Source organism: Herpailurus yagouaroundi, unplaced genomic scaffold, assembly GCF_014898765.1.
Source record: "Herpailurus yagouaroundi ecotype Mexico unplaced genomic scaffold, PumYag 183, whole genome shotgun sequence".
NCBI classification, from domain to species: domain Eukaryota; kingdom Metazoa; phylum Chordata; class Mammalia; order Carnivora; family Felidae; genus Herpailurus; species Herpailurus yagouaroundi.
Window position 1 is genome coordinate 14,901,848 of NW_024412414.1, and position 14,514 is coordinate 14,916,361.

Here is a 14,514-nt window from a genome sequence, read left to right on the forward strand (position 1 = left end):
AAAAAAAAAAAAAAAAAAAAGTTCTTTATCTAACATAGACAGTCTCACATATTAAACAGCCATCATTTTGAGGAGCTCATAATGATAGAGTATGGGTAGAATGAAAGCAATATATTATTTTCTTTCTAACTTTTACCCCTTACTGTTCCCTGTACCTGGATAGTGTAAGTTGTGAAAGAGTCCCTAAATTAGAGACATTCATATACTTCTTTAAGTATTGATCTTTCATTGACCAGAAATTATTCTTTGCACTGACTTGGGTTTACTGTAAAGAGAAAACAGTTAATAAAAAGGGATCGAGTATAAGATAACGATATTCAGGATTTGATAAATAAGCCAATTTGTCAACATAGTAAATGTTTACAGAGAAAGATCAGAGAGGTGATTTCTAAAAAAGTCAAACATTAATACACAAATGAGAATTTTAACTAAAGCATTTGAGCAATAACCTTTTATTTCTTTATGTTTATTTCTTTCTGACATCAGTAAATTATTAAATCATAGCGAAAGCTGTAACAATTTTTTCAGGCTTTAAAAGACATTCTTACAGAGTTGATAACGTGATAGATTTTTCCCTGGATATATGTGCATAGCCACGTAGGCAAGGACTAGAAACACTATGGAGGCAGAGAAGAAATGCATGTGTAAACGTGTATTTATAAGTTAGTGTAACAAGTGAGGGAACATGAGGTAGTACAAATGCTACTTTCCAAACTCCTATTATTTTTTTCAAAGCCGGCAAACTGTTATTTATATTTGACTTGAAACTGATGCTGAAATCTGGGCACATCCTTTAGAGCCCAAAGGAATTGGCATTTATAGAGCCCTACAGATGTGAAGGCTGGGAATTACTTTTGATCATTGATGGTGGGGGGAGGGGGGCATTGTTTTTTGTTGTCAAGTTTATTTTGGATATCCAGGCATAATCACATATCCTGGCATAATTAAACATTTAAATAGTCATTTTTAAAAATCATGTGACTTTGTACTATTTCAGAAGTTTATAACAAAGCTACTGCTATTTAAAATCTATTATTCTGAAACGTTACAAATCAGAGAGAGTAAAGATCCGTTTTAAGACAAGTTTTTTTAATAGTATTAAACTATTTGGATGAGCAGTTCGATGTGCTACTGATGGCAAGTAGTGGTACTGTGTGTGTGTGTGTGTGTGTGTGTGTGTGAGAGAGAGAGAGAGAGAGAGAGAGAGACAGAGAGAGACAGAGAGAGACAGAGAGAGACAGAGAGACAGAGAGAGACACAGAGAGAGAGAGAGAGAGAGATTAATTTCTCCAGCTTCCCAAGGACTCATTTATTGTCCCCGGTAAGAAGCCCCCTGTGGTTTGGCAGGATGACTTCATCTTCCGCTAATAACCACATTCTATTTACTAGTGAAAGTGGACATTTTATTCTGCTATAAAAAAGAAATCACCAGCATGGCAAGAAGAGAAATATCAAGTCCCATGACATTCCTTAAAGAAAGAATAAAAGAAAATGAGACCTAATGAGGAATGGACAGTTACTGTGATGCTGCTACTTTATTCACTAGTCCTTAATTATTTCAGTTATTTTTATTGCACCTTTTCCTCATCCATAGAGTTCTTTTGTATCATTTGCAACCCAGTGAGGCCTCTCTCTGGAATTAGCTTCTGAGAGTTGATGTGGGAATTGTAACCCAAAAGCACCACCTTTGGATTCCTTAAAGGGTGGGCTTCCTGTAGTTAGCTTGTACTAGGAAATTACCATTTTGCAAGGGCAGTGTAAATTTTGCATATCATTTTAATAGCAAGGCAGGTCAATCAAATTATAATTGGCTCCAATTAGCACTCCCATGAGCTATAGGATTCTTTAGCATCTCCTGGACTGCACTTAAAAGGAAAATGTTATTTACTGTCACTGAAGTCATAAAAATTGTCCATTATTCAGTGTAAGTGATGAGGAAGGTACAAACCTGGCGAGAGGAACTTGGCATATATTTAATGCATACACATTGCATCAAGCGTGGCATTGTGCAAAATGTGCAATTACAAAGCATTTTCTTTTTAGCTGCACAGGCAGGTCTTGGCAATGAAACTTGTAGTCATCCGCAGCATTTGAGTTTTGAGCTAATCTTAATTTTGCTTTCTAACATTTTCTGAGTCTTGAACTCCTTTGAAAAGCGTATTTTTTTATAATAGGAACAAGGTATCAGAAAAGAAATGCATTATATTCCCAGAGTCTCTCTTATCTTAGGATCTGACTCTGTCATTTGGGGGATTTCTGCTCAAGGTCCATCACTCTAGCAGAAAGTCCACATACAACCAAGGGGTTGCAGTGACTGTAGATGTGTCTGTGACATGAGAGGATTGTCCTGTCGTCATGAAACATTACCGTAACTGACCCATCCTGATTAGGTCAGGAAATTTTCTTAGGAAAATTTAAAGTCCTTTCTTTAACAATGCCATGCTTCCTTAGCACTTTGGCCAAAGGAAGAAGGTCAGTAAATGTCTTGCCAGTGTTTTCGCTCCTTTGTTCCCCTAAATCATTGCTGGACATTAGAGTTTGAGTGTCACTAAATTTGGCCCCCACCTTGCACGTCCTCATCCTGAGATATCCTTGGAACAAGGAGACAAGGGTAGGGTCAGTCCACTGAAACAACTTGAATTAAGGTTGGGAGAGTGTTGGTTCTTTGGGGAAATTTTAAAAAGTTCTTCATGAGAAAAAGGAAGAATGTATGCATCCAAGCAAAAATAAGGAATGGCCTCTCGAGGGCTCTCTCCATTTCTGCATCAACAGATATGGAGGAAAGAACTTCACTTTAACACCACATCAGCTTTCGCAACCATAGTACCGGGAAAGAGACAGAGGCACGTGTTAGAAGAGCTACCCTGGTGGAAGCATTAAAAATGAAGACAGAAGGGCACCTGGGTGGCACAGTCCGTTAAGCATCCGACTTCTGCTCAGGTCATGATCTCACTGTTTGTGAGTTCAAGCCCCGCACTGAGCTCTCTGCTGTCAGCACAGAGCCCGCTTCAAGTCCTCTGTCTCCCTCCCTCTGCTTCTCCCCCTCTCACGCTCTCTTTCTCTCTCTGAAAAATAAATGAACACCTTTGAAAAATGAAGACAGAGCCTTGTGGAGTCTCGATATGATGGAAGATGCAAGTGCCTGCTGAAAATATTTCTGTTTCTTAAGGAAAATGGTGGTCCACAAAATGGTGGTCACAGAGCACATCAGGAAACTGCATTATTTCCATTTCTGCAATGGAAATGACTCATGCATGCTCCCAAAAGGCAGCAGGCTAAAGCAAGAGAGACAGGCATAGAAGATTTAGGAGACTAGCCTACGCTTTTGAAGCTTCGTGTACTTAGGACATATGACAGCCTCATAAGGAAAAGAGGAGTAAAAGTAAAGAAAGTCAGGTAAAGATCACCAAACTCATAACTTGGTCTCAGGCTAACACTGACCTAGAACAGGTCAGCAAAACTTTTTCTTAAAAGTTGAGTCAGATAAGTATTTTACTCTTTATGAGCTGTATAGTCTCTGTTGCAGCTACTCAGCTTTGCTTCTGTAAGCATAAAAGCAGCCACAGATGATAAGAATTGGATGGGTGCAAGTCTGTTCCAAAATATTTAGTTGACAAAGCAGGCAGCAGGTTAGATTTGACCCCCTAGCTATACTTTGCTGACTCCTGGCCGAGATTCAGCCCAGAAGTATGAAAGGATAAAGGAATGTCATTTTTAGTTTTTGTTTCCTTCCCTGATCATTGTTCTCTTTATCTGAGGACCCTCACAAGTCACATTTATTAGCACCCTAAATCAGAATGGATGAGGCAGACATTTACCAGCTAAGCAAGGAAGTATACCCTCAAACAACAACTTACAAAACAGCTTTTGAAAGACAACACACTGAAATGTTGGAAATGTCCATAGATACCTTCTGCTTTAAGGGTACAAATTTTTTTCAGTCCTTACTATTGACGTTTTCTTCTTTGAACCTTATATTATCTTCATTTTTCTACATGGCTTTAGATCTTTGAATATGTACTCTCTCAGACCCTCTATCAGTGGGTGATATCTCTAAGCTCCATAGCAAAATTTCCTTCCCAGTTGTATGAATCAGTGATAAAAATCTTGACTAACAGCCATCAAGTTCCCACAACCTTTTTTTTAATATGCCTTATTTTAAGTAGGTCAAACTTCCCAGTTGGCACCAGAGAAAATAGCCAAAGTTACTTTTACAATTTTGTTCAACTGCAATTTTGTTTGACAACTTCTTCTTGAAAATCCCCATACAAAGGATTAAATCTCCCTCATAATAGAATTTCATAATGGAACTAGAAATAAACCCTTAAATGTCAGTAGTATGTGTATTAATGTATCTCCAGGTAAACACTAGAGTGACATATTTCCTGCTAAATTGACTGGCCTTACACTTAAGTGACCTGGGAAAGAATATGGCTGGAGGAGCGATGTCATTCATCACATACTACTTTTTTAGAAAGCAGTTTCAGGACTTCATTATCTTAATTTATGGCTCTGATTGGCAAAATCTCTTTTCTCTCTTCTAAAAAATAGTTCACATAACTAATATTAACGTAGCGTTGTTAATAGGAAGCCCAGAGGCCAAGTAGTTTGGGCATAATGTGTTTTGTGATTTACAACACAAGTTGTGAAAGGTTTTGTAAAGTCTAGTTCATTTGAGTATATAAAATTATCATTTTTAGTGTAGCTTTGTATTTATCATCATACATAAAATGATGTTGAAAAATCCCCGAAGAATGCTGATTTGATATATATTTTACTTTGCAGTGTACAATTAATCTTTATTGCAAATGCAGATTTTTATGATAAGTAAACTCTCATAGTATTACAGCAGGTATTTTTTTTTACTTTATTCAGAATGCAGTAAATCACATAATTCTCTAATGTTTTCATCAGAGTGATGCCATATATTTTAACACAGTTATGCAGGCAATAAATGAAATTGTGCAGATCTTCTCGCTAGGAGATAAAAGTTATGTATCATTCCATCTCAATAAGTAAGTCTATAAAGAAAGGTGGGTAGGTCCTCCAAAGTTCTGCCGTGCCTGTCATGACACTGTATTCCATATGAAGCCCAGATTTGATTTCTTTCCATGAGTTGTTAAGGGTCTGAATCTTTATATAAAACAACCGAACACGAATTCATTTGTTTTGGGGTGGTTGTGGTTTGCTCTCTCTTTTGGAACACCCCACCCCTGCCATTGTATTGGTCTTACAATCATTTTGTATAACATACGATTCTTCCTTAGGCCTTCTCAGGCCAGGATTTCTCCACTTTTTTGTCTCTGATCATTTGTTTTTCTTTGGAAGTTTTGTGTCTATCACATAGCACTGCACCTGGACTTAATAAACACCTCTTTGTTAGCTATGATCGTTATTTCTGTTAGTTTCCTGTTGCTTGTGTGATGAATTACCACAAATGCGGTGACTTAAAACACCACAGATTTACTGTCTTACAGTTCTGTAAGTCACAAGTCCAATACAGGTGTCACTGAGCTACAATCAGGTGCCAGATGTCGACAGGGCTGCTGAAGGCTCTGAAGGTTCCGGGGGGAGAATCCATTGCCTTGCCTTTTCCAGCTTCTGGAAGCCACCTGTTTTCCTTGACTCGTGGCTACTTCTTCCATCTTCAGATCAAGAGCATAGCAGCATCCTCAAATAGCTCTCTCTGGGTAAGACCCCTGCTTCTGAGGTCATAGTTCCTCTTCTCTGACCCTGCTGCTTCCCTCTGACAAGGACTCTAGTGATTACATTCTCCCCACCCCTGATAATCCAAGATAACATTCTCATCTCAGTGTCCTTAATTTAGTCACACCTATACTGTTCCTCTAACCATGTCAAGTAACATGTTCAAGATTTCAGGGATTCAGGTGTTAACATATTCTGGGCGGCATTATTCTGCCCATCTTGCCATTGTTAGTCCCAAACCCTCTGGTAAGCGTATCTTTAAAGGTCTCATCCACCCTTTGGCCGTTCACTTCTAGGTTACCTGCCTGAGTCTCACAAGTGATTTCCAGTACAGCCTCTTCCATAACTTGAGTGGCTCTTCTTCCCACTTTCCCGTTTCTCCTGTTTATCCCAGCTCACATCCTTACAGTTACATTTTTGTGCTGTTCACCAAAGATCGTTTTTATTCTTGATTTTCTGAGTATGTATCTGGGAGAAATAGTGGAGGAAGACCATTAATTTATTCTGGTTACCTTGTATTCCAATATGTAGACTATCTTATTGCACTTTTAATTGGAAAGTATACGTACTGTGACTTTAGGATGTGAAGAAGGAGGAAATATTGTTGACAAGTATTTAAAATGGCTTTCTAGGGGCCACTGGATGGCTCAGTTGGTTGTGTCCAACTTCGGCTCAGGTCATGAGCTCCTGGTTTGTGGGTTTGAGCCCCCACGTCGAGTTCTCTGCTGACAGCTCAGAGCATGGAGCCTGCTTAGGTTTCCGTGTCTCCCTCTCTCCCTGCCCCTGTCCCCTCTCTCTCAAAAATGAATAAACAAAAAAAAAAAAATTCAACAATAAAATTAAATTAAAATATTTTTCTATAGTGTATAATATACAGAGCGCATATTGTCCATGTGACCATGTGAAGATCACATACATGATGTCCGTTTGGCGATGGTTTACAAATATAAAGCATTTGTAGCTCAAGAGCTACTAGTATGCCAGTCGAAGATAGACCCTCACATTTGCCTGATGATACAAATTCTCAAAGGAGAATACAGGAGTACTTATTTCTACAAAACAGCAGCTTTTCTCCATGGGATTCTCAAATTAAGAATGATAGTTTAAGATTTCTGCTCAGGAGATGAAGGTTCTACAGTTTCTTCTCTATTTGGTGAGGTCTCAGGATGGGCTTACAGTGTTCTCCTCTGGGATGCTGATTTATCTGGGCTTGTCTGGAGGGTAGTTACTAAGAATCAGTTAGGTCAGTTTGTAAATTTGAAGAGCCTGAAGGTCTTAGACAGTTATTGAAAAGGAAAGTCAGTTAAAGAGGCTATTTCCTTCAGGTCTAAGGGAAGGGGCAATTGGTAATACAGAGGAGAGTCTGTTACTCCGTTTCGGCAACACCATGTACATTTAAGTCTTCTGAGAAGCAAACCCCAAGGTGGGATTAGAGGATCAAACTTGTTATTAAAAAAAAATCTGGAGGAAATGCCTGTGGAGGATAAACAGGGAGGGAGCAGAAATTGGTGGAAGGGAGAGTCAAGTCCAATATCTGTGAGCAAAGAGAGGAAAAGACAAGTCACATAGGAAGAAAGCCAGACTGCCTCACAGCTCTGAGAACAGTGTGGCCATTATCTGATGGGGCATCTCCAGCCAGAGTTGCCTTTGGGGACATTTGGTACCAGGGCGGGGAGTGGGGGGGTGGGGGCGGAATGGGCAAGCATCAGCACAATGGAGTTTATCAGTTAGTTGGAAGTAGCCCCCGCACTCTTGTGCCGGTGGGTGGTTACCACCAGTTAATTGTGTTTCCTGCAGTAAGTTCTCCTGAGGTGAAACCTAAGTGGGAAACCTCCATGTTCACCACAATCCACCCCTCAACTCTCCTTGCTCATTTTGGGAACAGCCTTCAAATGATTTTGATTTTGACTTTCTTCTCTTCTGTCATTTGTTGCTAGATCACACCACAATATCTGTATACAGTATATTAATAGTACAGTATTGAAGTCAATGATATTGATTTGGGATTAAAAGAAATAATACAAGTGTAGCCTTGTAACATTTCAGTCAAAATTACATATGTTAGAGTTGTTCCAAATTTTGCATCTGGTTACTGATCATATTCTCCTTGCTACATAATATTTCTTATATGAATTTACATGATTTTCGGTTTTCCAACTCTAAATCTGAGTTATTTCCACCAACCATTCTTACTTTAGTAGAAACTGGTTTAACAAGGTTGACTTCTTGTCCTTAATACCAAGCTGAGGTCTATTACGTTGGGGAGCAGTGGAAGTTTCGCACTCCCTGGATACAAGGGACATATTTAAATAAGAAATAAAAGGCAGAGGGACAATTCTATGAATTTCATGAGTAGGACACTTTGAAAAGCAGAGGAGATGGCTTTGTCTTCTTTAAATGAGGTGATGTTACAGGGGTTAAAGGATTATGGGGTGGTAGATGCTTAGAGTAGTAGGAAGAGCCTAAAGAAGTAAGGCTTCCACAGCAGTCAATTTCAGCAATTGCAGAACTGATTCAGCCAACCTGACCAGCATTCTCCAGCTCTATGGTTTATTTAGTACTATTGTTGTTGTTTTTTAATTTTTTTATGTTTATTCATTTTTGAAAGACAGACACAGAGCACAAGCAGGGGTGGGGCAGAGAGAAAGAGGGACACAGAATCTGAAGCAGGCTCCAGGCTCTGAGCTGTCAGCACAGAGCCCCATGTGGGGCTCCATCTCATGAACCGTGAGATCATGACCTGAGCCCAAGCCGGAAGCTCAACAGACTGAGCCACCCAGCGCCCCTATTTAGTACTATTGTAAGAGAAAAAGCACTATCGATGTAGGCATGAGGCCAACTGTGGAGTGGATGTTTGAGACCCATTTTTTTTTTTTCAAAGTCTGACAAACAACCTAAGGTTCACAACCTATCACATGACTGATTGGAATTTTATGAAACACTCTACTGAAATGATATAGCATGATGTGAAGATCGATTCAAGGTTAAAAATCAGTGTTTCTTAACATGTGCATGATATGCCATTGACTTGCTAACCTTTGGAATCATGAAATATTTGCATTTCCATTGAAGGCAGAAGAGAGTCACTTGTGTCTCATTTCCACCAGGTATTTACCATGATCTCTCCCCGACTTGCTTTTCACATGCTCCTCACTTCATTTGGAGTGCTTTTATCCCTGCTGTCAGAATATTGTTGTGTCCTTGAAGACCTCTTCTTCAGTCGTGAGAGACTGTCACCTCTTCTTCCTCTGAAACCCAGAGTAACTCTCACCCAGCCCTTTTACATTATCTCATTGTTATTTGTAAACGGACTTAGTGTCCCTTTCTACAAAATGCAAAGATCCTTCATCCCGGAATTATGCCTTGAATGTATTTTGAACTTGTTATTCACTAACTTGATTTTGATTACATGTTTTCAGAAAATTCTTTTGAAAAAACATTACAATAATGAACCACTGCAATAATGTTGATAAAATCATAAAAAATGATAGGACCATGGAAAGAAGGAATCAAAGAAGTCAACTGCCGTAACTGTGCTTAAGTAACAACTTGCCTGTGAAAAATATGGGCATCTAGAACAATGCAGCATCATATTTACCCTCATTATCACAGAGTAAAAAACATTAGTTTCTTGGGAGAAAGTTGGTTTACCTTGACCCTAAAAGTCAAGAAAACTCTCATATTAGACTTTACAGAGGAGATAGGAGCATAATTGTATCCTTAATTAACTCAATAACTGTTTATTGAGGACTATTAAGTGTCTCTGGATGTTTCATTTGGTAATTGGGCGGGGGAGGGCAGTCAGAGTAAGAGTTGACATCAGTGTTTACCCAGTGGTGGGAGGGTGGTTACGTAAATAGACCATTACATATACAGCAGTAAGTGTTTTAACTGATAGAAACTTAGCGTTGCTCTATCAAGGAGAACCTACCATGAGACAAGGATGAAGGAAGGCTTCTCTGTAGAGGTGGTTCCTTATGTTTGGCACCAACCTTTGAAAACCATGTGGAAGTTGTTGTGGGAGAATGGGGTTTAGTGTTAAAAGGGGGGAGGAGGCAAAGGAGTGGACAGAGAACAAGGATACTGCAGGTTCTCAGAACAGCAGGTGCCAAGACCCAGGGCTCAGACCTGAAGCAGGGGCTTAACCATGCGGAGTCTCTTATTCAGGTTAAGAAATGTGGCATTGTTCCCAGGAGCTCCAGGGAATTGCAGGTAAGTGTTATATCACAAACTGACATGATGAGGTTGGTAAATTTGAAAGATCATAGAATATGCGGTGTGGAGATACAAATTAAAAAGGAGAAGGACTGAAACCAGAGAAACTTGTCAGGAGGTGTCTGGAGTAGCGATAATGATGATGGTAGTAATATTGCTCCTGCAAGGATGCTAATCAGCACTGTCCTCCACTGTAATGCAGACTGACTGCAGAATCAGTTCACAGAAATGTCTCTCTTCATGACCTGCGATAGAACCACTCACCATTACCTTGTCATAGAGGTGGTTTTGTGTACGTATTTTTAGTATACTGTGGAAAACTTGCCTTAATGATGGGATTTCTTTTCTCCAAAATTTTATAAGAACTATCATATGCTTGGATCTTCAATGAATATCCATCATTTGTTGAAGAAGATAGTCGGAGATTTGTCTCTCAAGAAACAGGCCACCTGTATATTGCCAAGGTCGAGCCATCCGATGTGGGTAATTACACGTGTGTGGTGACCAGTACGGTGACGAACACCAGAGTGCTGGGCTCCCCAACTCCTTTGGTGCTACGTTCTGACGGTAGGAAATATTTCAAGGTGCAATTCTAAATGTAAATATTGTGAATCCAAGCAAAAAAAAATGGGAAAAAGTGAAAAGTATACCATGAAGAATTATTTCACTTTGCGCTGAAGAAAAAATATGAGTACAGTGATGAAGAAAGATCATTTCATTGACCATAGGTCCCTGTACCTAATCCTTACCCAGGACCAGCTTTATTGTTTTCGAGGACCAGTGCAAAATAAATATGATGGACCCAGTGTTCAGAAATTATTAGGAATTTCAAGATGGTGACGGGAGAACATTCAACTAAGCTTGAGGTTTTTCCCAGCCTAGGTTCAGGTTACATTGTCATGAAGTCACCTGTCCTGATTTTGGCCACCATGAGCTTCTTTAAGCTCTGGATGTATTTTTATAGTATATAAAGCATCTCTTAATTTTTTTAAAAAAAATATGCACTAGATTCCCAAAACATATTCATTTTGTAACTAAAAGTCCATTCTCTTTGATGAACCTCTCCCCATTTCCCTGCCACCAGCAGCATAGTGATGATAGTTAATAATACTGTATTGTATTCTTGAAATCTGCTACAAGAGTAGACCTGAGGTGTTGTCACCACAGAATATTAAGAAATTAAAAATGGTATCTGTGTGAGGTGCTAGATGTGTTAACTTGATTTGAGATAATCATTTAACAATGTATATGTATATTAAATCATCACATTGTACATAGTAAAAAATATCAGGTTGTACATGCAGCCTAAATATATATAATCTCTGTTTGCTAATCATACCTTAGTAAAGCTGAAAAGAAAATAAATGTGTTTTCTCTACCCCTTCATGGCTGTTTCAAGGGAACACATGAGATTTAGAGGAATCAGATTTGTAACCCTGTGTAACTGCCCCACTTACACAAAACCATATCTGATACAGCACAATGTCATGACCACATATTACCTAAACATTTCTTTCCAGTCAGTTTAATTGAATTTGACCTTTCTCATTTATGAAGTTACTGTTTCTTGTCTCCAGGGTGCCATTTAAGAAGTTTAAGATTGGTTTCTTTGCTACCAGGGTACCATTAAGTAAATTCCCTCCCATAATTTTTGCTCCTTAGGATATTTCAAGAAGTCATAATACATTGTATATTTCAGTTTGACCAGAAATGTCCAGATTAAATACAGAATAAAAAAGCCTCCCATTTTATACAAGGTAAAAAGCATAATGGCTTTCTCGGAACCACTCTGTAAATGGTAATTTATGAATCATGGAATCCAAGGTCCCTGATGTTTAATAATGTTGTGTGTTTGGCCCACTTAGCTCTGCTTTTAAAAGTTCCTAATGAATGGCTAGTGAGTAATTTAAATCATTAGAGAAACTGGTTCAAAATGGATAAAAAGAAAGTTTTATTTAAGAAAAATGGGACAGTTCCACAGGAAACATTGAAACTATTAACTTTATATGGTGGATTTACAGGTGTGATGGGTGAATATGAACCAAAAATAGAAGTGCAGTTTCCAGAAACTCTTCCAGTGGCTAAAGGTGCAACTGTGAAATTGGAATGTTTTGCTCTTGGAAAGTAAGTTTTATAACATTTACTACAGGGTGCTGAAGTATTAGTTTTCTGAAAGAGATCAAGATAGTTTTTGACAGACTCTTCTTTTCCTTATTTATTTTCTAAAATTTTCTTTCATTTAGAAGCAAAGGAAAAATAAAATATAAGGAGAATGCACATATATAATTTAGGCTGAAACCATAAAGGCAATTTGCAGACAATGACTATGCCTGCCTAATTTCGTGAACTAGATTGGTGTTATTTTTCTTTTGCTTGTTCATTTGTTGTATTTTAATTTTTTTTTTCAACGTTTATTTATTTTTGGGACAGAGAGAGACAGAGCATGAACGGGCGAGGGGCAGAGAGAGAGGGAGACACAGAATCAGAAACAGGCTCCAGGCTCTGAGCCATCAGCCCAGAGCCCGACGCGGGGCTCGAACTCACGGACCGCGAGATCGTGACCTGGCTGAAGTCGGACGCTTAACCGACTGCGCCACCCAGGCGCCCCAATTTGTTGTATTTTAATACAATGGATATGTCTTCAGCTTTTTCTCTAAATCATGATTTAACTCAAGAAAATGCAGAATTTATTTTATTAAAATAGCAACTGAGGTTAAGCCTTGTATCAGGTATATGTGATTAACAATTGGAGATGTTCTGCATTTGAAAACGGGTGCCTTTTTGCTCCATCCTAACAAAAGCTTTATTTTGTCAAGCCTAACATGCATCCAGACATCTGTTTAAAGTAGCAAATAATGGGGCGCCTGGGTGTCTCAGTCGGTTAAGCGTCTGACTTCCGCTCAGGTCATGATCTCACGGTTTGTGAGTTGGAGCCCTGCGTCGGGCTCTGTGCTGACAGCTCAGAGCCTGGAGCCTCCTTGGGATTCTGTGTCTCCTCTCTCTGCCCCTCCCCTGCTCATGCTTTAGCTCTCTCTGTCTCTCAATAACAAACCTTAAAAAAATTTTCTTTAAATAAGAATAAAATAGCAAATAACTGGACAATTTTCTTCTTAGTCCTGTACCTCAGATTAATTGGAGGAGAAGTGATGGACTGCCCTTTTCCAGTAAAATTAAACTGAGGAAATTCAATGGTGTGCTTGAAATCCCCAACTTCCAACAGGAAGATACCGGTTCCTATGAATGCGTTGCTGAGAATTCACGAGGAAGAAATGTCGCCAGAGGGCGTCTCACTTACTATGGTGAGCTTCTACTTTGGGCTAATTGGATTTTTAGCTTTTGTTCTGTCAAATGTTGTTGGGCGGTGGGAAATTATGGCAGAATCCCAATGTCCACTTGTTCTGTCCTGCATTTTGTTAAATGGCGATAAATATTTGTCATAGGAGGAATTAAAAACAGTAACATTTTGCCGTGAAGTCAGAAGCGTGATGTCTTCTTTTTGCATTTTAAAATGATTCCTACAGTAGTGAAATATTATCCTTTTTTTCTATGAGTAATGTTTTATGCATTGAATCATATCAAGGAGCGATTTCCTCTGTGTCCTCTCCCCTAGAAAATGTGATTTTGTATCTTTCTTTCTGATCTTCACTAAGGAGAAAGAAACTGTTGATGGTGAAAACTTGCAATTACTGCATTTGACAAACCACATGAACTCAGACTCTTGAGTTCTTCAGTGTTTTCCTATCCCTTCCAATAATGTAACTGTGCTGTTTGCCGCCTTTAATTCATAATGACATTTATTTGATATACTGTTTGGTTGGGGTAAGGAAAGGATTATAGCATTACCTTAATTTAGAGTCTGTTGGTAGGAAAATTAAATTATCTTTTTTTTCCAAAATTTGTTTTCAAATCTTTTTTATTACAAAATACATTAGGTTTTTTTGATGAAAGCATGATTTAGAAAGTATAAATATATGATTTTATAAAATGTCCTGTAGTTTATGTAATTTATGTAAAGATGTATGCTCAATGAATATATACTTGAATTTAATCATCAGAAACATGGTAAAACTAGTGGGAATTGACCACTTGTGTGAAAGGCAAATTGCATTGTATTCTTTTTATCTTAGACAGTGGCAATGGAAACAGGCTATACACGTAAATGTTTCAGGGAGGAAAATGTTTGCAAAGACAAATATTAAAATTAGAGGGCTTTTTCTGACCTCCCTCAGAAAAATTTGCATTATCTCTGAGTAGACTGACACCTGTTCAACTATTTTAACATTTTGGGATCTGTCAGAAACAACATGGAGGCCTGGTTTAATATTCTGAGTCATTCTGAGTTGTAACTCTTGCTATGTGATTAGATTAGAATACACAGGACCAAGTTAATGTTACCCAGGTGTCAAGGTCTACATGCTGGTGGGATGATGTAAAGGTGGGTTGATGAACACTTAAGCCATGGGGCTGTACAGATCACTCACAGCAAGTCCTTTTTTCTCATAGAAGAGAGCTTCAAAGAAGAAGCTTACTTACTCCTTTCTAAAAAACCATTACCTGACCCAGGGTAAGAGGTGACCATTACAAGAAAACACA

At 38.6% G+C, this 14,514-nt stretch overlaps 1 protein-coding gene across 3 annotated transcripts in view; it reads left to right on the forward strand.

Annotated features, from left to right (window-relative positions):
* Window positions 1-14,514, forward strand: part of CNTN3 (contactin 3) — a 352,529-nt gene that overhangs the window by 234,226 nt on the left and 103,789 nt on the right. For all 3 annotated transcript variants that reach the window (XM_040492151.1, XM_040492152.1, XM_040492153.1), the window contains exons 6-8: window positions 10,285-10,488; window positions 11,943-12,045; window positions 13,036-13,220. In XM_040492151.1, coding sequence (XP_040348085.1) covers window positions 10,285-10,488; window positions 11,943-12,045; window positions 13,036-13,220 — 492 coding nt within the window. The remainder of the gene's footprint in view (window positions 1-10,284; window positions 10,489-11,942; window positions 12,046-13,035; window positions 13,221-14,514) is intronic.